General features: G+C 39.4%; 1 protein-coding gene across 1 annotated transcript in view; it reads left to right on the top strand.

The window, feature by feature from the left end:
* The first annotated feature begins 8,012 nt into the window (after positions 1-8,012).
* The window catches only part of STAC (SH3 and cysteine rich domain), a 69,951-nt gene continuing 54,332 nt past the window's right edge, over positions 8,013-23,631 (top strand). Inside the window, exon 1 of the mRNA XM_058833640.1 lies at positions 8,013-8,384. Within this exon, the coding sequence (XP_058689623.1) occupies positions 8,268-8,384 (117 nt within the window). The 5' untranslated portion in view covers positions 8,013-8,267. The remainder of the gene's footprint in view (positions 8,385-23,631) is intronic.

The following is a 23,631-nucleotide window of genomic DNA, read 5'->3' as shown; positions in this document are numbered from 1 at the left end:
ATACCTGGCTTGAGGAGCTCACAATTTACATACAAAGTTTCTATGTTTGCAGAAGTTAATATTAGAAGGCTGATCACATCCCTTTTTTGTTGTGAAGACAACCTCCTCTCTATCCCAGTTTGATTGCTAGAACTTTCCTTTTCATATTTTCCTGTGAATCAAAGTCTTTTTCTGACAGAAATTATCTTTTCCTAATGTCTCATCTCTTGAATGTTGAAAGTGGGCTGCAGAGTCATCTGGATTTCCTTGTATCTGGCCTTCCAGAGCAATGCCCTAGTTTGAAATATCTCCCTTACATTAGGAGATGATGGGTATCCCTTCTGCTATAAACTTCTGTTTTCTTTCATTGTTGGTCTACTGTGTTTACATATGCCCAACCACCAGCACTCAGTTATGTTAGTTCTGCTCTTGGCTAAATTTCAACCATCCTGATGCTCATTGCTCACTAGTCTTTTCTTTCTTTGTGGTCCAGGTAAAAAGGCTAATAAGACACTTCTGTGTTATGGACTACAAAATTAAAATAGAATTTTGAAATTATAGAGATCTATTACCTAAATCATTATTCATGTAACTTTAGCTGTCTCAGTTATCTCACGAAAGTCGTTGTGACCAATTACATGGATAAATCTCCAACATACTTCAGTACCCAGCTTATTCAAAGTCTGAAATCATAGACCTCAGTAATAAGGCATGTGAATTTGAGATACCCCTTTCATGGAAACAGCAGGAAAGATCCAGCTCTTACTGTGTCCAGTGTGCAGTCCCATTCTGCCTGAAGAATTCAGTCAGATTCTGAGACATCAGAATGACAATTATTGAGTGGTTTTACAGCAGGTGGTATGACTAACAAACATAAGGAAACCTTGAGCGATTCTTTCTTGATTCCAATGAAGAAAAAAAAAGTTATGAATGAGGAAAGTAAAGGCACTCATACTTTGGACAATTTCCCCCTCATTTTCCTTTTATTTCTCCTCTTTTATGACATTTACACTTCTAAAATCTTGAATATCTTTGCTAGTAAAATCATCTTCTCTTGTAGCTGAGCTTGACCCCTTTGAATAATAAGAGGCCATGATATGTAACTCTCAAAAGAAGCAGTGAGTCCAGGATGCTCTGTGTTGAGTTTTCAAATGGACATCAGTCATCATAGATAAAACAACTGTATGAAATGAAGCACAATAAAAGTTAGTGTTATTTATATGAAGAAACCAGGTTTTGAAGGTTCTCAGTGCTTAGTGGTTTAAACAATGTTTGTATTCTTAATAGTAAGATCTAATTTTATTTATGCAAATTGACCTGAACGCTATAAAATGGTATATTTCGTAGGCTCATAGGATTGTGATAGTCTTGTCTTTATTAAGAACACAAACTTACTTTCCTATTATCATTTTTCACTGAGCTCTAAGACTTTTTATTGTTTCAAATAAAACAATACAAATCATTATAGATAACTCTTGCAGTGCTTTTAAAGTTTACTTTTTTCTCAATTAAAATTTTATTTCCATTTCTATTTTGAATTGGTAAATATGTGGAGAACTAACAACCCAGCTACCATCAGTATCTTTCAAATTTTACATCTTATCAAGAACCAAGGAATAAACTGAATATATCTGATCTTCAAGATATTCATTTTTTCATTCCATTTATAAAGGGCTGAACAATTACTTTCTTGATTACTGTATGAGAGCAGTGATAGATCTTTATACTAAATTACATAATTGTGGGCAACCCTCATCATACACACTTCTATTCCAGTTGACACATGCACTAATCTGATAGAGTGAAATGTTAATCTTGATAATAATTTCTGCTATTTCTACAAAGCTTTTCATTCTTTAATGTCCAAAGGCATTTAAAAGATTTGCTGTGCACTACTGAGTTCTACAAACCCTGTAGAAAAGCCCCCTTTCTTGACCAAGGTCATTAGTGCAATGAGAAATCTTTTTTTTCTTCCAAAGCAAAATACATTAGTACAGCAGTTGCAGGTTTGCAGTCAACAGTGAGTTTCATTTTGCATTCAGCCTGCATGTTTGTGCCTAAATATTACAGTGTCAAGCATACTGTAACCACCAAAGACAGGAAATACTGTGCATGCACAGCCTGTTAAAAATTGGTGCATACCCATAAGATATCTAAAGAAAAAAAAGCAAACCATATATATATATATATACACACACACACACACACACACATATATGTATATATATAAATACTTGTGTTCACCACCAGTTATGCTGGGAATGTTTGCCAGATCTTATTTCGGATTCTATTTACAGTCTAAGCAAAACATTGCTCTCACTGCATTTTCACTGACATTAGTTAAGAAATAGCTCATGATGACGGTATTCAATACCAGAGTGGCATGGTAAGATGGAAATGAAATGGAAAGAACAGGAACCTGAAACAAACCCAGTAAAGCTCTGCAAGCTGTAATACCCAGCTCACACCTGAAAAAGCTAACAACCAGACAAAGGAATTTAAGGAGCAATTCAGGTCAGGAAAGGTCTAGGGAAGAAAGAAGTGATTGAAGACTCCTTCTATCAAAAACCTTTCAGAAAAGAAAGCCTGAGATCCAGCATGGTTGCCCTGTTGCGGCTTCCTCCCACCATATCCTGGAAAATTTTGAGGATAAAAGAGATGGACCTGGCTGAGATGGTGTGATAATGTGAGACCATTCTGACTGCTACTGAGAGTTGCCAGGAAGAGTCTTAATGACTATCCAAAGAAATAGAAATGAAGCAGAGTCTAGAAAGAGCAGAAGAGATTATGTTATCTATCATAATTCTAATATCTCTTTACATTTTTTGTGGCATGGATATCTTGAAAGGATTTAGTACATGGCTAAATCAGCACTTCAGCAACCCATTGAATGGGTTCAGGTCATTCCTGTTACAGTCATATTGGACCAAATGAGTATATGGCTATTAAAAGGCAGGAATTTCTAGGAGCATCTGCAAGTTACAGGAAATGTTGCTACTGATTCTTCTTTTTATATCACATTCCTATAAAAAGTGAGAAGGAATCTTATTGCCAGCAGAGATGTAAAATCAGGTCGGGACTGTCGCTGGTTATTTAAAGGTATTGCCATGCTTTTTGTAAGACTGAACATATTACATGCTGTATCTTGGCTAAATTCCATCTTTTATAATTACATCCTCTTCTCCCCTTCTCAAACATTTCTCGCTGTCACAAGAGGATGCAGCACTCTTCATTTTCCTGGTCTAGATGTCTGTGTAGCAGAGTTTCAATCTCATCACAGCCTCCCTAAAAGATATATTCAAGTTGTCCAAGATGCACCACTCCCTGTGGCATTGTTGGGGATGGAGAGAAAGAGCACTTTGAAATTAATACTCAGGCAGAGGTTCTGGTTTTTTTTCCCCGCTTAAGTATAAGCACAAATCTGTTGGTTTGGCTTCCTCCACAGTTACTCATTCTCTACACTCCCTGGAGCAGTGGGAGGCTTAATACTTTATCTCTAAAAAATACTTTGAGATTATTTAGTCAAAATGCAAGCCACCAGTGTTTCATTAATACTGGAAATGCTTTCAGAGCATTGACCAGCTTTTGCTTCCAGCTTGATGAGCTGATGATTGTAGACCTCAGATGGCATTTAGATAAGCAGAATCCACAGGGATTTGTTAGTATGCTAGCTGCTCAATGAACTGCCAAGATTGTATAGTAAGCAAACAAGGGGGGGGGGGAGGGTGATTATAAACAAAAAACCCCAGCCACGTGATACTATTTTAATCTTGTTTTCTCTGTGGGTACAGTGTTTGCTGGAGAGAAGAGCCCGCTAGCTTGTCACTTGGAAGCACAGAAAGATACTCTGAGCAATGGTCCTTGCAGTCTAGTCGCCAGCTGTGGGTAAATGAAGATATGGACCAGTAGCTCTGGCCAAAAGCACCATGCCAAAAGTAAAATTCTCATCACAGATGGTACAAGGTATCCTGTTGCCAGTTCCCACAATGACAAAATCTATTTGACAAAGAAACAGAACTACTTCTCACCTGGAATACTCGAGAAAGAGAGCTGTTTCTCACCCGGAATGCTCATAAATTGGACTGAGGGACTTGGGGTGAAGCTGATCGAGTTTCACTGCAAGTGCTAGGACAACAACATTTTTTCTGTGTCTAATGGTTTTCTGTGGCTCTCAGTCTGCGTCCTCTTGGAAGCTGGACTCAGTGGGCTTGATTCTGCTTTCCTTCAAGTGTCTGCTTTAGAGGAATCCAGGCTGCAGCAACCAGACTGATTCCTCACTGCTTTGTATGCTTCTAGAGATTGGTACACAGTAAACCAGTGCCATCTGCAAGCAATATCATCTCTATCCCTTAGACCCTCTCTGCTCAGAAGCATGGGATGGTTCATGCACCAAGCTCTGAATACTGACAAATATATCTCCCTCTTTCCTTTTCCCTTGTTACTTTTTCTTGACTAACATGGGAGTCTAAACAGAAATAAAATATTTGATGAGTACTGGTTTCTTATCATTCCTTTAGTGAAATCCAGCACTGGGCCTGTATATCATTGGCAGAGAGGCGCTCAAATATTTCAAAGGAATGTCCATACCAAAAAAGCAACACAAAGGGAGGCAAAAACTATGGCATGGGCCAGATCCCACCAGCTTAGTCTTGCCACTGTGGAGGTCTCCAGCAGGTAGGACTTGGGAGCACAGAAGGTGTGTATTTATATATTCCTGGAGTCAGGAGCCTTGGATATGCTCTTACCAGGCTGGCTTCAGAGCAGCTGGTAAGAGCAGTTTAGGAAGAACTACTGGAGCCCAGTGTGGAGGGCTGTGCCACACCACACCCTGTCACCTTCGTGTGTGGGACCAGAGGGTGGGACTGAAGGAGGGCAGACAAGACATGGCACCCACCCAGCCAGCATCAGGCCACCAGCAGAGGAACGCTCGGCAGGGACTCCAGGCAGCACACAACAGCCTTTACACAGTGAAACAACTTCAGCTGGGGACTGGGAACTGGCGCTCATGTTTTATTCATCCAAATTGCTTTTCCCCACTCCAGAAATCTACACTTCTTTCTACACTACAGAAGCTGTTCAATTTCCTCTTGTTTAGCACTGTGCTGCAGTGCTCCCATTTCCTCCAAGTACCTTCACGAAGAGACTGATCAGTGGTAATGACAAGTCCAACCTCTCAGGAGTGAAGCGTGGGTGAGAGATGTAGGTTCATCTAACTTGATCAGTCTGTTTTGTTATACTGTATATTAGATCTTCAGTAGCCAGCTCCCGTGGAAGGAAATAAAAATTTAACAAATCCGGTTTCTTTTCCTTTTTGCTTTTTTGGTAAAATTTTATGTTTGACTCATCTTTCCCAAGCTAATTGTCAAGAAACTGACAAATCCATCGTGGTTGACAAGTGAGTAATTGGGAGAAGAGAAGGAGTGCGGCAGGTGTTAGTACTAATTTGGAAAAACAATCAGAGTAAAGAGTGGTATGATAGTCACTTACACAGCCATGACGTTACAAGCCCTTCCTATAAAATGTGTGCAGGATTTTACAACACTGAGATAATTAACTATTAACCAGCCACTCCACATCCATTTCAAAGGTGACCTGCAAGTTCACCATAAGATGTTTTTGAGCAAGAAACTGACAAATCCATCGTGGTTGACAAGTGAGTAATTGGGAGAAGAGAAGGAGTGCGGCAGGTGTTAGTACTAATTTGGAAAAACAATCAGAGTAAAGAGTGGTATGATAGTCACTTACACAGCCATGACGTTACAAGCCCTTCCTATAAAATGTGTGCAGGATTTTACAACACTGAGATAATTAACTATTAACCAGCCACTCCACATCCATTTCAAAGGTGACCTGCAAGTTCACCATAAGATGTTTTTGAGCCTCTTGACAGGAAAGACCAGATCATAACACTTGCGGGGAACCAGGCAGAATTTAGTTCTATGTTTCTCACCTGTCAGGTTGCTGGGGACACTGAACAGTCTTTTCAGGGAGCAGACCCCATGCGCTGGCCATGGCTTGCCTGTTCTAGGCTGGATCATCAGGGAAGTATGCTACTGCCAGAGCAGGAGCATTCAGTTGCTGTTGCCCTGCCAAGATCTCCATTGCCCACAGCTGCCCTAATTCTCCAAAACTGTGGCTCTGACGAAACACTGCTCATTGCTAAGAGGATGATTTTACAGCAAAGCCCAAATCTTACTTGCTGAGAGAAGAAATTACATTTGCACCTGGAGAATTTCTCCAGCACTGAAGGGAATGGTCTAAGACACTGCTGCATTTTAGAAAGCAAGCCCTTAGAAATAAATTCTTCTACTTACCTGCCAAATCTGCCCCTCTGAGCTCTTTATTTCCTTGCTTCAATCTCAGTTGTCACTGCCACTGCCTCAAGAGCAAACAGTGTTCTTGTTTTGATCCCTGTAATCGTGTTAGTGACTACAGGCCAAATAATAGGTTCTGCAGGCAGACCCTTAAGACACTCTTTTGCTCTGAAGTAGCTGTACAAATAGCATTGCAGCATTTCATCCTTATTGTCTGCTAAGGATTTTGGTATCCTATATGCTCTGTTTCAAAAACATAAAGATCTTTTTCCCATCTAAGTTCTAGTCCTGAAGATTCACTGGGGATTCAAAGAGAAGCTGATTCTTTTTTTTTTTTCTGGCTTCTGCATAGTTATTAAGAATACAGAGGCTGCAGGGCAATTTCTGCTCTGGCTTTCATCTGTATAACCCCTACTATCTTATAAACTTGCTTTTGCTTTCACACAATGATTATTTGAGGTGAAAGGGGCCTTCAAGGCAGCTCCAAGTAGCAGTTGTGTTTATAAGGGATGGGGCTAGAGGGGAATCCTCTCCCAGACCTCTCTGACTTAGCCCCCGTCAAATCGCCTCCAAACACCTGTATAGATCCACTAAGCAACTATTTTTTTATTTTCTTCTCACTTTCCAGGATATAAGTATTGCTATTAGAAACATATTTGGGTTGCTTTTTTCTGTTTTCTTTAAATGAAACAGTCATCTCCCCCAGCCATATGGAGTGGTTCCCGCTCAGCAAAGCGTATCTGGTGGGAAGCACATCCATTCAACCTTTCACAATACAGACCTTGATTCAGCAGGGAGGAGAGCTGACAGGCACCTTTGCAGCAGATTTAAATCAGAGGCAAAACCTCGAGCAATATAAAGCAATCTGAGCCAGACAGCAAAGTCACGCTGACCTTCTGCCGGTAGTACTGCAGACCCAAGCGTGACTTCGGGTGCTGCATCCTCAGGTATGACGGCACCGGGGGAAGCCAACAGGCTCTTCCCAATGGCTGCCTCTGCTCTGCTGCTGCCTGATGGAGTGTTATCACTATGACAACCTACAGGTATAGTATGTGCACGATAGTGGGAGCTCCAGATGACCCAGATTGCGTGTGCATGGCTCAGAGCTGGGCTACCCTGCTTGGGAGGGGATCGAGGAACACGTGGATCCGCAGGTAACTCTCCCCTGACTCTGTCCCGTCATTTGCTAGCAAGTTTGGAGCAGGGGCAGGGTGGGAACCTTAAAGACACTAACTAGGATTTTAAACACTCTTATCTGGGACAAGGAAACAGAGCAATTTTTCTCCTCTTTTTTCTAAAGCCCTTGCGCTGGGCTCCTTTTTCTTCAGTAAAAGACATGAAAGAACATAAGGGCACCCTTCAACTCTGTCTTCTCCAGCCTGTTAAAAGGTAAAATGCTTCCAAACCTCATATACACCTCCTGCCTGCATGTGTGTATGTGTGCATGCACGCGTTACTTTCTTTCACTACTATTACAGCACATGCTCCTCCAGAGCTATTCACAGCATTAGAAACACAACTCCTCCCTCCAGTGCCGTGTGTGTGTGTGTTTCTGTGTGTCTGTGTGTCTGTGTGTCTGTGGCTGTGTGCGTGGCTTGGGCTCGCTGCTTCAGCTCGCTCCCCTCTGATCGTGGGGCTGGCGGTCACGACGCTGCTCCACACCTCCAGGCTTCATATGGAGGGGAGGAGTATCGGGGAAAAGCAGGCACACAACTGACCTACACAACATCGATAACTTACTCCCTCGCAGCACAATCGCATAGGAAAGGGGAGGGAGGAAGGAGGGGAAGGAGGAGGAGAAGAGGGGGGAAAAAAAGAAAATCCAGAGAATTCTAGTCTGGCAAATATAGTGGAACCAAGCGGTCGGAGTTCATTTGCTCCGGAAGAGCAGAGAAGAAAGAGGACTTTAAATGAAAAAAAACAAGAACCATCTGTAGCTTTTTTCCCTGATACTAGCAGTGTTTTAGAGGTAAAATGATTCCTCCGAGCAGCACGACTGAAGTCAGCGTGGATAGTGTGGAGAAGGAGAATGAAGTGGAGAGCACAGAGCAGCCCCCCTCTCCAGCATCAACTACCAGCCAGGAATCAAAGGTACTCAGAGAATGAGATTTATTTTTTTTCCCCCCTCTTTCTTTGTTTTGAAAAGAGATGTATTGCTTTGATTTTCATTTGGAGCCCTGTGCCAGGATCAGCGTCAGAGTGCTAAGAGCCACCTCTGACTGCGGTGCCTGCTCCGACACTCCTGCTTCTGAATTCTCCCTGTTACCTCAGGAGCCTGAGCTGGGAAAATACCTGCCTTCTGAGACCTTCGGGATTGGGGATTTTAACCTGTGTTCTCTCCTCCTTGTTACAGTAACATCCTGGGGTAGTGATGGGGCTCAGGGAGGGGATCGCTGTCCATGGACATTTTTAGCTATTTTCACGCCAAGTATCAGATCATTTAAAGGGTTTTTGTTGGAAAGATTGATTTTTCTCAAAGGTTCAGAGAAAATAATTTTGTCTGGAGGCTTGGGGTATTTCACCTGACTTTACTTCTCCGCCAGACTCATCGGTAAACTTTTACTGTTTAATGAGTCTGTTGAAATAGGAGACAAGTTACAGCTTTATTATAATGAACCTTATGTACACCACACAGAAAACTATTTTTGTTTTCACAGCCTTTTTCCTGTTTGTGAGTTTTGCAATATTGTTCAATTTACCTTTCTGAAAATTAACTTTCAGCTCAATTGGCATGGCCTCTGAATTTTTAATTGACTTGCATGTGAAAAGTTTTTCTGACTGCCAGGGTGTCACTTGGAAGACAGAGAGATAAAAGGTAAAGTAATACCCTTACATAATGAAAGTTCCTTGCAGCTGACTTGGATAATATTCATTTACTGATCCTCAGTTACTTATGATTGATACCATGATAGCACCTGACAGATCTTTCTGTGAACTTCACAGTGATGCTGTGTAAACATGTAAAAATAGGGAGGTTCTTGTCACTAGGAGCTCACAGGTGGGTAAAGCAGGAGGTAATGTGTGAGCAAAACAGCTGCTTGACTGGGAAGGTCTGTGCTGGCCTGAGTTTAAAGGCAGTGGCTGCCTGGGGCTGATGTAGAAAGACTGTTACATTATTCTGCAGTTATAGCTCTCCACTGGAGAGCGAGTTCAAATTATCTGTCTGTGTGGGTAGAGTTTTGACGCGGGGTTTGGGCTTCTTTATTTTATATATTTATATAGAAGCCATACTCCAAGGAGGAGAGCTGAGCTATTCCCTGTGTAATACAACCTCTTTAAAAGAAAAGAGCTTTTACAGTAACAATAGCGTACAATATTCACTATGCACATTTAGCTCTACTGGAGTCTCCCTGTTTCATGGAAAATGAAAAGTAAGTGGATTATTGGTATAAACCCGGGCTCTAAAAGGATTCGGTACCTAAATCCCACCCCCCTGAGTCCACTTCTCTGGAATTACTGAAGTGTTATATGGGCAGTGGGAAGCTTTGCCCCCAGTGAGGTCCCAAAAGTAACTGCAGCCTTCACTGCACTGCCAGCACCAGCTGCTCCAGTGTTCTGGGCTGTGCATGGGGCCTGGTGGGCTGTGTGCTCCCCGTGATCCCAGCTGTGATCCTCACCCTGTGCCAGAATGGTTAAGGAGCTCCATTTGCCACTTGATAACAATGGTACTTGAGGGACTTTCCCACTGGGTCACGGAATGCTGCTCCCAAAACAGACTGGCATGGATCCAAAACTCCGGGAAAGTGAAGAGCTGTACAGAGGGTTCCTTCTTGCTGTTTGTGCACCCACGTGCTTCCAAGGATGACAACAGGAATTAGGCACATCTGGCCAGAGAACAAATAGGCTGCAAACTAGTTTATAATCAAACATTATCATCATCAATTGTTTTCAGTATTTTAAGCTTTTGAAGCAATACACTGGAATAGGCAAAAGCTCTGACCATGCAGCTGATGCCATTAATTGGATAGAGATAATCTAAGTAAACAAATAATCTGTCTATTCACATTTTAGAGCTTCAAATATGGTCAGCTAGCATGATGCATTGTCATTTCAATAGACAGAGTCAAAAGAGACTTCTGATCACTGAGGTAATAAGCTTTCTTTTTTTGGTCCAAGGAAACAGGAAGATGGAAAAAATTCTCTGATTTCATAAAGATGTTATTTATTCTTGTTTTGTTTTGTTTTTTTTTCTAAGATAATTGATGTACTGCAAAATCTAGAGTCTGAAAGAAACATAGATCAGTGCTTTTATCCTGTGGTGTCCCATGCTGAGGGAGCTATCCTGTCATTCATAGAAAACTAAGCTTTCTTCAGGTACTCTCTGCTCCCTAGGTTAACAAGTTCATGCCTGCTGCATTTACTGCAGAACAGTTTGTGCAGTATCTAATTAGCCCACAACGACTTTTTTTTTCTCTGTCAAAACACTCCAAACTTGACAATCTTTTTCTGTGGCAAAACACGCCACTTATTATGATTCCAAATATACGAACAGAACCAACATGGATAATAGCAACCTTCTAAATGCCTTTGAAAACACTTCAGCAGAAGAGCAATTTTGAAAAAATAATGTAGAACTAATAGCTGCAAGCTTCCTTCCAGTCCAGTGTAATCATAGACATTGGTGGCACATAATCCCTTGTCATATTAAAGTCCAGAAAAGAGTTTTATCTCACACCCTCCAGACTTTATTCAGAAGATGACAGGGAGCAGGTACTGCAACTTCTGACTAGCACTGAGTTTGAGAAGCAGAACTTCAGGCTGCAACCAAGTAGCTGAAATTTGGAAGGATGACTCCCATGAGTTAGTCACACACCTCTGTGGCAGGAAAGCAGCTCACTCTTAAACACATACTAAAGCCTCCCAGCACCTTTTCCTATGGATTAGGAGAATAGCTGGAGGTGAGCACACCCTGGCTGTTGAAAGAGCCATCCTCTAATACTGTATGTACTGCAACTGTGCTAAAAATCCTAGAGCCTGAGTGACTAAGAGTCTTGCAAAACTAATAATTAATTTATTAAACTAATTTATTGGCTCTTGAAAATATTTACTTCACGCCTCAGTATGACTTGAGTAGATACTTTAAAGTTTAGCAGGAGAATAACTTTAGGAAGGTACCACACAAATACATACAATTGCTAAATTTATTACTTTCATGAGCTTGTAGTTCTGGCTCCCACCTCTTTGGGACATTTACATCTGGTTTCCAAGAAGGCAAATTACTAGTTTGCCAAGGTCTTTTGTAAATTTACAACTCAGCAAGGGAGGAATTCATTAGTTAATGAATCCTGAGGGAAAATTTCTTCTGGGTGGTAGCAATTAAAGACATACTGCACACTTGTTGAGTCCCTAACTTAGCAATATAAGCAGAAATCTAGTAGCAGCAGATACCATATTTCTGATGTCTTTTATCTAAATGTACCTTGGAATTTAGTAAAGAAAACTAAAATTTGAATGAATATGTGTTCAAAAATAGGAATCCTACACATGGCATGCTTTCTTTATGTTTTGGCATAGCTGGCACATAATTCTGTTAACTTTATTCCTGTTTTATCTCACTGACATTTGTATAAGGAGAAGAAAGAATCCATCTGTTCATTTCTTTAGGTATGAATCAAGTTGTTATCACTCTTCTGTGAGCAATGGCTGGGGTATTCCTAGACAATAGGGTTATCTTTGAAAACTCTCTTAGCATTTTTAAGTTTTAGGTGACACCTGAGCATTCACAATGTTTGAGCTAGTGCCACTAGAGTGGATTAGCATTGTTGATCTTCAAGCTATTACAGTTCCATGTCAATATGTTAGAAGTCTTTCAGGCTTTCTCATATACCTCAGAAGGGGTACCAAGTCCTGCCCCTGCCATTGCAGGCAATCTGCCATGAAAAAGTCACTTATTTGAAAATACTGGTGGATTTCTGTGAAGACAGTTTTTTTTTTCCCACAGTTTTCCCATTTCCATCTACTTTATTTGATAAAATACAGCTGTAATTGTGTTGTACAATAATCACACATCTTTGGAAGGATTCAAAATTTTCCTCTGAACTACAAACTCATGGGTCAAAGAAATTGCTTACACTCAGTTCAGCTAGGTAATTTGAACAGCTAAAAAAAATTGAAGAAAAAAAAAAGATAAATTTGATTTTCAAATAAATATGGTATCTGGACTATGTATTTCAAAAAATAAATGAGCCAGTCTCAGTCTGACACTTTCACACACTGACTATCTAGTGGAAAATATTAGTGGGAAATGCAGACCATTATCTTCAAGTTCAGGTATGGCAATTCAGGAGATGCAAGTTTTTCCAACATGACCTAACCTGATAAGCAGTACATAAAATGGAAGCTGAAAAAAGTAGGAAGCCAATAAAAGGATTTAAGCATTGAAGTTCAAGATGTAAACTTCATTTATGAGTATCCCCACATTGATCACGGAGATTGAACTTACATACCTGTCCTGCTGGATCAATAGAGCAATATTGCTTACTTGAGGTTTCAAAACCAGGTGAGAAGGTTTCAAAAACAGCTTGAAACTCTTTGGATTGTGTGGGATTTAAATCACATAGGACTTGTGCTATGCTGTTAAGCGGAGATCTTCCCCACTTAAAGAGTTAATACTTTATGAGGCTCCATAGATGGTTACTCATCAATATTTTAAAAGGGCAGGGAGTATGGTGTGCAGTTAGTGTTTCACCCTCCACACCAGTGATAAATATCCAGCATGTAAACTACTGCTGTAGTCTTCAAACGAATACCAAATAGCTTAGAAACATCCTGTGAAAGGGGAAGAAAGAACAGTTTTCCTTCTCAGTGTTACTTCTGCCTCTGTGTAAAATGGTGAGTACCTACTGTGAAGGTAAGACTAAGGGAAAGAAATTAGATTAAGTATTTGTGTTTTGCAACAAATTATGTAAAGGAAAGCTTCATTAAAGCAGGAAAGTAATACTCTAACCTACCAATGTCTCCTCAGCCTCATTCTTGTATTTACACTTACTTTGACATTTCTTTCTTACTCTTGTTCTGATTGAAACTCTGTGGTATTGTTTGTACTTTGATATATATGTCAGATAAGTTTCTAGGCACTTTGAGATATATAAGACAAAATATAAATGTGATCAGTTCATTCTCTTTTATCCACACTTTCAATGGTGCCAAAATAGAGAAGCCATCTATTACCTTTCAAAAACTAAAAATGGTTTGACTGAAATCTGGTGTGGTAAAAAAAAAATATATATATATATTTTTTTTTTGCATAATGTAAATTTTTACTGAAACAAAACAAGTTGTTTACACAGCTGGAAGAGAGTTCAGTCCACTGTCTCAGTCTCTTACACTGTATTCTTCTTCATAAAATAATTCTGTTTTGAATTCGGCTTTTACCACTACTTTTAAAAAGCTCTGCCAACACCTGTATGGTCTAATAATGGCTAAGGGATGCCCTCTATGTTTCATCCTCTTCTAATTCCAGTCTACATTTATTTTTTGCCAGCTTGTGTGGCATTGTAATTTTAATAATATTACTTTAGCTTAAACATCTCCTTTCCATTCTTGTTGCAGGATGTTCCATCATCTCTCTTACCAGCCTTTTATTTTTTTATAGTAAATAATCTGGGATGACACAAAATAAACTCTCCATTCTTCATCTCATTCTGGTAGCAGAGCAGTGCCCTCATTTCAATATTCAATAATCTTGAAAAAGAGTGACTGAGTTTGTGCATTGTATTCTCTATGAGAGCTTGTATAGTATCTTTAACTGCCAGAAAACTTGCTTCTAATGTTTGTGTCTCCTAATCACTCCCTGGCAAACCAGAGGTCTCCATTCCACTTTTCTAGAATTTCCAGGGGATCCAGGAAGGTTGCAATTGTCTGTCCTCATCTGCAGTGGTTTGAATCAGGTCTCAGGCACAGAAGTTTGGATTTCCAGGGCTGAGCTTCATCACATTTCCCTGACTTCATCCCTCAGGATCCAGGCCTCCCCACACATGACAATGCCTCCCACCTCATGTTAAGGAAACCATCTGACCATCCAGGAGCCACTCTGGCACAATCACTCTTGGACCACCCAACCTGGGACCAAGGCCCCTGCCTAGCCTCATGTCCCACACTCACAATCTCAACAGTGTTTCCTTACACACTTGATCCCAGATTTCCCATAGCACATTCTCAGATCTTTCAATCCTTAAGATGATAGCAAAATAACAGCTTGAGGTGCCTGCCTCTAAGGAGGGACCCCAAACCAAGGGAACCCTGGGGGTTTACACCTTTACAGGTAAGCATGGGAAAGCCTGGAGTCCCCATGTCCTGCCGAGGGTCTGGCCACCAGGCTGTGCCACAGGTCTCCTTTGTTATGCAAAGGGTCAGCAGTTCACAGTCTGGCCTGGGGTCCTGCCACCCAGAGCTCAATCTGCAGCTGCACACAGAGCTGTCTGCACTAAATGTACTCCTCAACAATGCCAGAGGGAAATGGCCTTATAACACACGTAATCTTTGCAAAAATCCAGTAATGAAAGTAGAGAGAGCAATATTGACCCTAAGACTATGTCAGTGCTGTTCTTTGAACAGCTCTACCAGTGTCCAACCCTCAACCTCTCCTTTCAACAGTAACCATCTCCCACTGAACTTTACATAAAATTTATTTACAACTTTCTGTCTTTTCTGTCTTCGTTGATAGATTCCCTTTCAGCAGTGTATTCAATAATTTAAACGAAATCCAAGGAGACACAATCTACCTTTGACCTAAAACATTTTCTAGAAAATTGTCTAGGAAATTGTTCATCTTATTCATTACAGCTGATCTAGGAGGATTTGTAATTTTTTTTTATTGTTTTATTTTGACTTGGTTTTGTCAAATTCTGTTGAGGTCAAGTCTACAAATCTATACTTGCTGGGATCACATTTTCTGCCTCTCAAGAGAGACTTCTATTTCACTTTACATCGTTTCTGTCTTGATAAAGCTTGTTAAGGAAGCTTGTTTCTAGACTTTCAAAGTAAAATTTTATAACAGACTTTAACTAGTTTCTTTTCTCCCTTTCAACTCAACTGACACATTAAATAGCTTTTTTAATGTTCTGCCATAAATTTCTGTAATCTCTTCCCTATTATTCCTGTTGTTTTTCCCCAGGATCATGGTTCTGGGAAGAAGGCAAGCTGAAGTGTTTGCTGAAGGTCCAAACCAGCCTTTTATCCTGTCCTTACTGTACCACAGCCTTTTCCTTCTTTTTCTTTCCCTAGCCCAAATCTGTCCATTGACATTTCCTAAAATACATTTTCAAAGGACTCACTCAGCTTTTCTTGACAATTAATATCCTTTGACTTAAGGACCAGTACTTGAAAGGTCCAGTTTTATTTTCACACCATTTGTTTTACTTCTTTTCTTTCTCTTGTTCCCCTCCCCACCTTCTTCATACACTCTTTTCTTAGGTCAGATTTCCTTTTTGAAGTAATTATTTTCATGCAGTTTTCCAAGAGCACATATTCACAGAGTCTTTTTATTTATCTATCTTCATTTTATAGCATTAGTATTAGTATTAACAGCTTTGAAGAAATTATATGTCTCTTACACATCCAAGCAGGTTCAAGACAGCTCTGCTGCTTTCCAGACCACTGCTGAGACATTCATATCTTCCTAAAATTACTAGTTTGGGTCCTTCTGTGTCACACTCTGAAGATCGATGCGGTCTAAAATATACCTCTAGGTATCTGAGAGTGCTGAAGACCTGAAATTTCTTCAGAGTAATGGAGCACATCAATTTTGGATTTTTGAAATCCAAAACATGGCTTAGAGGTTCATTTTTCCTATGCACTTTATTTAATTTAAATGCAATTCATACCCACTTGATAGAAAACTAATTCTTTGTATGACAAGCATTTCACCTATTGCCTAGGAGCCATTGCTGCATACTCCTGATGGGTATAAGATTGCATATTTGATAAATTTATACTCATGTTGGTCCAGCAGAGGACTTGGCTTTCATTTGTGAGCGTGAGTTGAATATTCTTTACACAGTACTCAGTCCTGCACAACTTGCAGTTGCATAGGCAAGCAGTCACTCAGTGTTAAATGAGCCCTTCCCAGGAAAGTGCTGAAGTATAAGCAAACTTTGCATGTTCCTTAGCAAAGAGGACCAGCTGTGAAAATGAGAAATCTATGTGTGAGTGACTGAAATAACTTGACGTTGTTTTCCTTTGACATATGCCTCTGTTAGAGGAAACTCCCTTTGAAAGAGTAGACCAATTGAGAGAGTAAATGCTCCCTGTCAGGGAATTTAACTCAGGAACCCTGAAAAACATATATCAATGGATGGCTGAAAAACAGATTTCTTATGTCTCTGACATCAGCAGTTAAATGTGACAAATGGCTTGCCCATCTTCTTATTTATTAAAATTAAATAAGTTTCATGTCTGTAGTCTCACACAAACATACTAGAGGCTCATGGAATTTTTCTCCCTGACAGGTCAGCATTTCTTAGCTGACCTGTTTTTAAGTGATGAGAGTAGTTTGCTAAGCACTGTCAAATGAAAGTGTTGCTGTTTAGGGGCTGTAGTGGTGTTAAAAATACCATAGCATGAATAATTGAGGGACACAGGTATTTCCCATCCACAGGAGGCTGCAAGTTCAATATGGAGTTTGACTCTCCTTTAGGTAGTAACAGCAAGAACTTTAATGCTTTTCTTTTTTGTAGACATTATATGCTCCATCTCTGAGTGCCATTTAAAAGGTTTATTAAAATGCCACACATGCACTGCTTTATTAATAAAGATCATTTTAGCAGTCTAGTATTCTGAATAGAAAAGGAAATAGAAGCTGACCTACAGTAACTGATGATTAGGTTTAACTAAAAAAGGAGAAAAATACTATAGACTGGTATTCACAGAGCTATTCAAATCTGCATTTAGAATTTTTTTTTCACTTATACATCAGAGTAAGATAAAGAAATTTATGCTTTGGAGGCACAGCTACAGGTGAGAGGGCAAAGTCAACCTGACAGATTGTTATAGCAAAAACTGTTAAATACGATCTTACAGACAAATGCCATTGCCTCAGTATTCAACTTTTTTTTTTCTTCAAATATTGCTCATTCATAGTGAAGGGAGACATCAGCTTTTGTCAGCCAAGGGTCAGATTTCTTGTGTGATGCAAACAAGTTGCCTTTTAAAATGTCAATTATATAGGTGTACTATTCAACATTGACTTGCCAGTGTTTTCCCTGCCAGTTTAAATGCTGTGGTTCCCAAGCTCAAAATATCTTGAGACTGAAATGAAAGTCCAAAAACCCTGACCCAGCCTCTATTGCCTTTGTATACAGTGAGAAATGGCCTTGCAATGGGCATCTCTATGCTCACAAGTAAACAAAACATTTAGCATGGTAAACTTGTCAGTGGCCTTGACTTCTGTGCAGTTAAATTGAGAATCCAGTTGTTAAGATGTTTCAGGTTCAAATGCATTTTTAAAATGCACCTACTCTTATCAGCTAGTATCAGTCAACTCAAGGACCTGGCAGATACAATTTTTGTTGTCTCAGTGTACTTATTTATATTATTTATAAGTGATATTAGATAATTTTTCACTCATGTTTACACATCCTCTTTTAATTTAAATTATCTAATTAAGAAATAATTTACAAATAAACATAAGGTGACTTGTAATGATTTGCCAAATATTTCTGATAATGAGCATTCAAGTGAAATGTGTGCTTGTTGAGTGCTTTAAAAAAAAGCACTTACTGCTTATTTTTCAATGTCAAAACATCTGCTCTTGAGGAATTGTTGAGTTTCTTAATTGTGTAAACCTTTGCTTGGGAGCTTTCCTGATTGCAAGTGAAATTGCCAAACAAAAGAGGAGGGGAAAAAAAATACATCCTGGGTTACATTGTACAGTCTCACCTGTAATTTGACACCAACTATAGGCAGGTAAGTTAGTAGTTTGGTCCCCCTATGTTATAAATGGAACACAGATCAAAACTGTTTTATCAAAGGTGATTTAGAGGAAAAGCCTCCTTTGTGTGATCTGAATTAGTCTCTCTGAGAAGAAATCTTTTTCCATTGACCAGAGTGGGCAGCTACAGCTGAGTTAAAAGCTCAAATTTAAGTAAGATGAGCACCACTGAGATTCTGTCAGAGCGAGGTCTTGAACCTTGCCTACAAAGACTGGTGAGCTGTCTGTTCCCCTGCATGGCTAGTCTGTCTGACTTTCCCCACTCCTGCCCACAGGTCTCTCAAAAACATTCTGAAAAGATGCATTTAGGTTTTTTTATGCCAACGTGGAACAAAATCATTCGAACTTTGAAAATTTTTGCTAAGCAGAACTGCTGTTTCCAGATAGTCCTACAATGGGAAGTTCTGCACCTATGAGAAAAGGAGAGAAAAGTGTGAGCCTACCCAGGCTCCAGGATGGAAAGTGCTGCTGTTAAGCTGTAGCCACAAGATGAATCATGTACCAGTTTCAGGAAGTATGGGCACACAGGAGTCTTTGGCAGGTTCACAGCTGTTAGATCTGTAGATTCCTGTAGTTAGTTGTAGTGACAAATGGATTTCATCCTCCTGACCATTAAAGATCCAGAAAACAGTTAACTTTTTTTCTACTTCACCCACTCACATTCTGCCTTTCAATGTTTCTTTCTTTCCTCTCTGTTCCTATTCCCACACTAATGCTTTAAACCATGACCAGGCTCTCTGATACAAGTCTTTACAGGAGAAACGTCCATGTTTCCAGGCTTAGCCAAGATTTCTGTTAAGAAAAAGGATGGTGGTTCTTCTGTTAAGGAAAAGGGCCTTTCATAAACATTGTGTGGGTGCTGATGCTCATGCCATAAGTATGCTTGGGAAAAAAGCAAACCCCACAGTTTGTACTTTCCCTTTCACCTATACTCATTATACACCTGTACTTGCATTATTCACAGAGGAATGCCTTCAGCTGCATTTAATTTCCTCACATTTTCTGGTTTAGCATGGCCTGTTCCTTGTGTGCAGATACCTATTTATCCCTTGATGTAACCTCATCATGTCTTTGGATGTCGATGCAGGAAACTATACACAAATTTAAAACCTGAATAATGAGGTAATACAAAACATTCCTTATGGAGAAGAAATAAAGCCCTCTTTCAAGCTTCCCCATCACATCCCCTCCTTTTGGGGTAGGTAGCTGAGCACCAATGCTACCCAAAATTGAACTTTTCAAGTGCACTGCTGTTGATGGTCTTTTGAGCTTTTTCTTCACCCAGAAGATTAGGTTCCCACAGGCTTCCTCAGGCTGCAGTTCTGCCCTTCAACAGCACTGGCATTTTTAGCAGTACCTGCCTGGCATCCTAGAAAAATGCACTGGATGTCTTCCTTAGAGATTATCAAAGCTAACATGAATGCCAACAGCTATAATAGACCTACCTGAATCCTGCTAGAATGTAGAAAAAATAAAAACATATCATAAAGATCAAAAAAATGACAGTCAAACCTTAAATGAGAAATCTTAATAGAGTGATTTTCCTCAGAGAAGAATACAGCTATGACTAGATGCTGGCCATAAGAAGTAGCCACTAAATCTGGTCAAAAGAACAGCAGTTCTTTTTTAAACAAAATGAGAAAGCTAGCCTATTTTTTTTCTGGCATTGTAGGGAACACACTGTAATAAATACAATATTCCCAGAGCAGCAATAGAGGTAATGTCATTTTATCTTTACTACCAGCTGCCGAATTCTAGGAAAAAAAATCTCCTTTCCATGAGTTAATATCCTTTCAACACAGTCCCACACATAGCCTCTGCTGCATATAAAAAAAAAGCAACTGATGGGAGAAAATTGATATAAATCTCAGAATTTAGCATTGCACTTGCTCTTTACTTTAGTAGTAGACAGTAACTGTATTTCTGCTGCAATATTTCACATGACTTGTAAGTCCATGTTAGCTAATATCAAGAATATAAGAATTGCACCTACTTTAACAGTAGAATAGATGAGACAAAGAAAAGCTCTTCATGAAAAAAAACCCTTTCATAGGATTCATATTCACATTCTTTAAAGCTGTCTATAATAGCTTGACTTTCTTCTTCTTCTATGTCCCTGCTTTGCTACCTGCCTGAATCACTCATGCAGCCCCTTGCGATATGCTGTTCCTCTTGAAGTCACAGGCATTATTTTTGTCAGACAAGGCTTCACAGTTTTACTGGTTCAAGATCCCCGACTTTCCCCTCAAAGCAGTAACTCTTATTAAATTAAATAATTGGAAACTTATGTCAATGATAACAGCTCTTTGCTCTTGTAACACCAAAATTATGAAGTTCATTTATTAGGTGAACACAACATTGTGACAGTGTTACAAGCTTTTATTTTCAAAAACGTTACTACAGTTATTAGATGTTTGTGTCCACGATTTCATTAGCAATGGCTTAACTTTGAAGAGTTCTGAGGAACTTTAAAATGAAGTCTTAAAAGTCAGGAAAAAAAATGTAGTTCTTCAGAAAGATTTACAGTCTTAAATTCTCTACCTTTCTGCATATGGTATTCTGTATGTGTATGTAACTATCTTTTTACACAAATCCAGCTATCTGAGCATGAAACCACATTTTTACAGCTCAGTCATAATCTTGAAATTTTGATAGAGGTAATTTGAGAAAGAAAATTGTGCAGCTGGTGAGGATAAAAATAAAATGCTTTTGTTTTGCAGGGTTGATCTTGAAACAGTAGCTGGCTAAAGATATGTTCAGCAGCTTGGAGGTTTAGGAAAAAATATAAAAGAAATGGATTAGCCTGAGGCAAAAGGAGTCAAAGATAGATCATAAATCTCATACTTAACAACTCCTGCTAATTAACATCTCCAAATATACGTGTTTACGTTGTCAACTTCTTGAAGCAGTGTTTAGGCCTCCAAATGTCTCCATAAAGTGCCAAGTAGCTGTGTGTCATCTGTGTGACAATATCATCATCAAGTTAAACAGATTTTCCATGTAGAGAATTGGCCTATTCTTTATGCAGGACATTGAATGCAGTTTTTGCTGGGCATGACTAAAAAGTCATAACAAAAAGACTAAAGACAGAGTGAGATGGAAATTTTCTGTAGCAATAACAGATTCGTTGGAATTGAATTGCTTGGTACTACAAGCATAATTTTCCCAAAAATTTTTGGAAATGCTTTTTGAACATTAGAGAGTTACTAGAGTAGATTTATTTAAAGGGAAAAATGCATACTGTAAGTTGCACTTTGAGAGGAGCTTTAACGGAAAATATACCAGATCTGGATCGAATCTGAAAATAAACATATCTTGGTCATGGTGGACAGTAAGATAACTTGATGCAGGACAAATGACAAGGAAAATTTTATCAAGGTAGAAAAAAATTTAGTTGACACAGCATTTGTTATGTATGTGGTAGCTGCTATAAATATAAAGCATGGAGAAGCCCAGAGCAGTAATTAGCTTTAGTCCTCGTGTGCTATCAGCTCTACCCCAGATCCAGGACCTCATGCCAGAGTGGTTTCAGGACAGCAATATGCACCAGGACTGTATGGATCCTGTCAGATTTGTGGTGTCTGAACCAGCACTTCCAGGGTGGCCAAAAGCCCTGGCCTCCTGAGTGGCTGGCAGAAGGATGAGAACATCAAGAGTTCACACAATGAGACATTGTTAGTCTTCAGGAAGGGAAAAAAGAAGATAGAAGGCAGAAAATTTTCTACCAGATTGCAAAAATATGTGCAAGAGGAAAGGAACCATGAAAAAGAAAAATTGGAAGGGAACCAACAAACACTGCTAATATTCTGTAAGGTATAAGTTAATATGCCATCTCTCACTGAGAAGGGTTTGAAATGGCAACATGAAAACAAGTTGTAAAATTTGGATCTGAATCTCTGTTTGTGACCAGGCAGGAAGGAAGGGAGTGAAGAAACCTGTGGGATCAATAAGACAAAATATTGGCCTGTGGGCTTCATTTAAGCCAATAGGCCATACAGAACCCAATTTCAGTCATTGTGTTCTAGCTCTTTCTTGGACTGAAAAACAAAGATAAAATAATCTCAAAGTTAAAGCACAGTAGCTAAGCAAGAATTGGACAGAATATATTCACATAAAGTATGAATTGATAAAAATGTCTAGGAAAGACAGAAGAAGCAGAAGCATAATGTCACCTAGATCTATATTTGGTTGTGGAGCAACACAGTTTAGAAAAGAGTAATTGAAGAAAAAGAGGAGGGAATTGAAAAGTCAGATAAAGTAAGCCAGGTAATAGAATGTCAAATGTGGCCTGGTGTCTTTTCATGCTGCATGCAGAAATCCTTTTTAATGTATAAAACACTAAAAAAATGAAAAAAGTTTCATTTCAAAATATGCAAACAACAAAAAATCCCTCCAATAACCCATCCAAGCCCTGAGCCCTTACTCAGGACACATGCCCACTGAAGTCAGTGGGAGTTAGCAGTAAGCAAAGACCTTAAGATTTGGCCCAGTGACAATTTATTGTAGAGCACTTACATGTTGTCATTGCAAAGCAATTTTAGCAGTGCAAGTTTTGAGCCCCAGAAGTAAGAGTGGAAACACTGACAGAGTATTAACTAGAACAACTCCCAGCAGGTCTTGGACATCTTTTTTGTTTTAAGATAACACAAATGTGATAATTCAATATGTGGGTTGTGGTGTTCATGTTAATTTGCCCTCGGTTAGTATAAGCCTCTCTGTGAGATATTTTCTTCAAGATATACTACCATATAAAGTATTATAAAACAGGTCTGTTAACAAAAATAAAATTTAAAAAATAAAATTGGTAAAATATATTAATGGAAATTATTTCTATAGGTAGCCCAGCATTTTTAGCAGAAAAACTTTTTTAGTTGTGATTTAGGGGTCTGTTTAAGAGGTCCAAGGGTGTCATACTGAGACATAAGACCAATAGGGGAAATTCACATTTCATAGAGGTGAAACAGACATGAGACACAGTCAAGGATGATTAATCTTACATTCACAATCACATTTTCTCCAGATTATTCATGAGAAGGAAAAGGAGCACAACTCAGGTCCTATTATTATCAATCTGGAAGACTCTCAGCAGGTAGTTGCCAGGTATCTTCTTTCACCTCAGCAGGGCTGCCTGGATTTACATCACTCTGAAACCCAGTCTTTTAATCTCCAAATTTCATTGTGACACATCCACCACAGCAAAGATTAATATATGACTGAAGCAGGAGTTACCAAAGGGAAATCAGTGTTCCATTTAGAAGCTGAAATGGAAAAGAGCTATCCAAAAGGAGATGCAAAATATGGGATTCCCAGAAGGGACCTCAGAGTTAACAGTCCAAATGCCTTCTACCTCAAGAGGCAAGAGATAATATCCTGATAAAGTATGGAGATGACCGGCTGCTTAGCAACCAG

This window comes from Poecile atricapillus, chromosome 2 (assembly GCF_030490865.1).
Source record: "Poecile atricapillus isolate bPoeAtr1 chromosome 2, bPoeAtr1.hap1, whole genome shotgun sequence".
NCBI classification, from domain to species: Eukaryota; Metazoa; Chordata; class Aves; order Passeriformes; family Paridae; genus Poecile; species Poecile atricapillus.
Note: the sequence above shows the minus strand (reverse complement) of the source record. Positions and strands in the feature narration are given on the sequence as shown.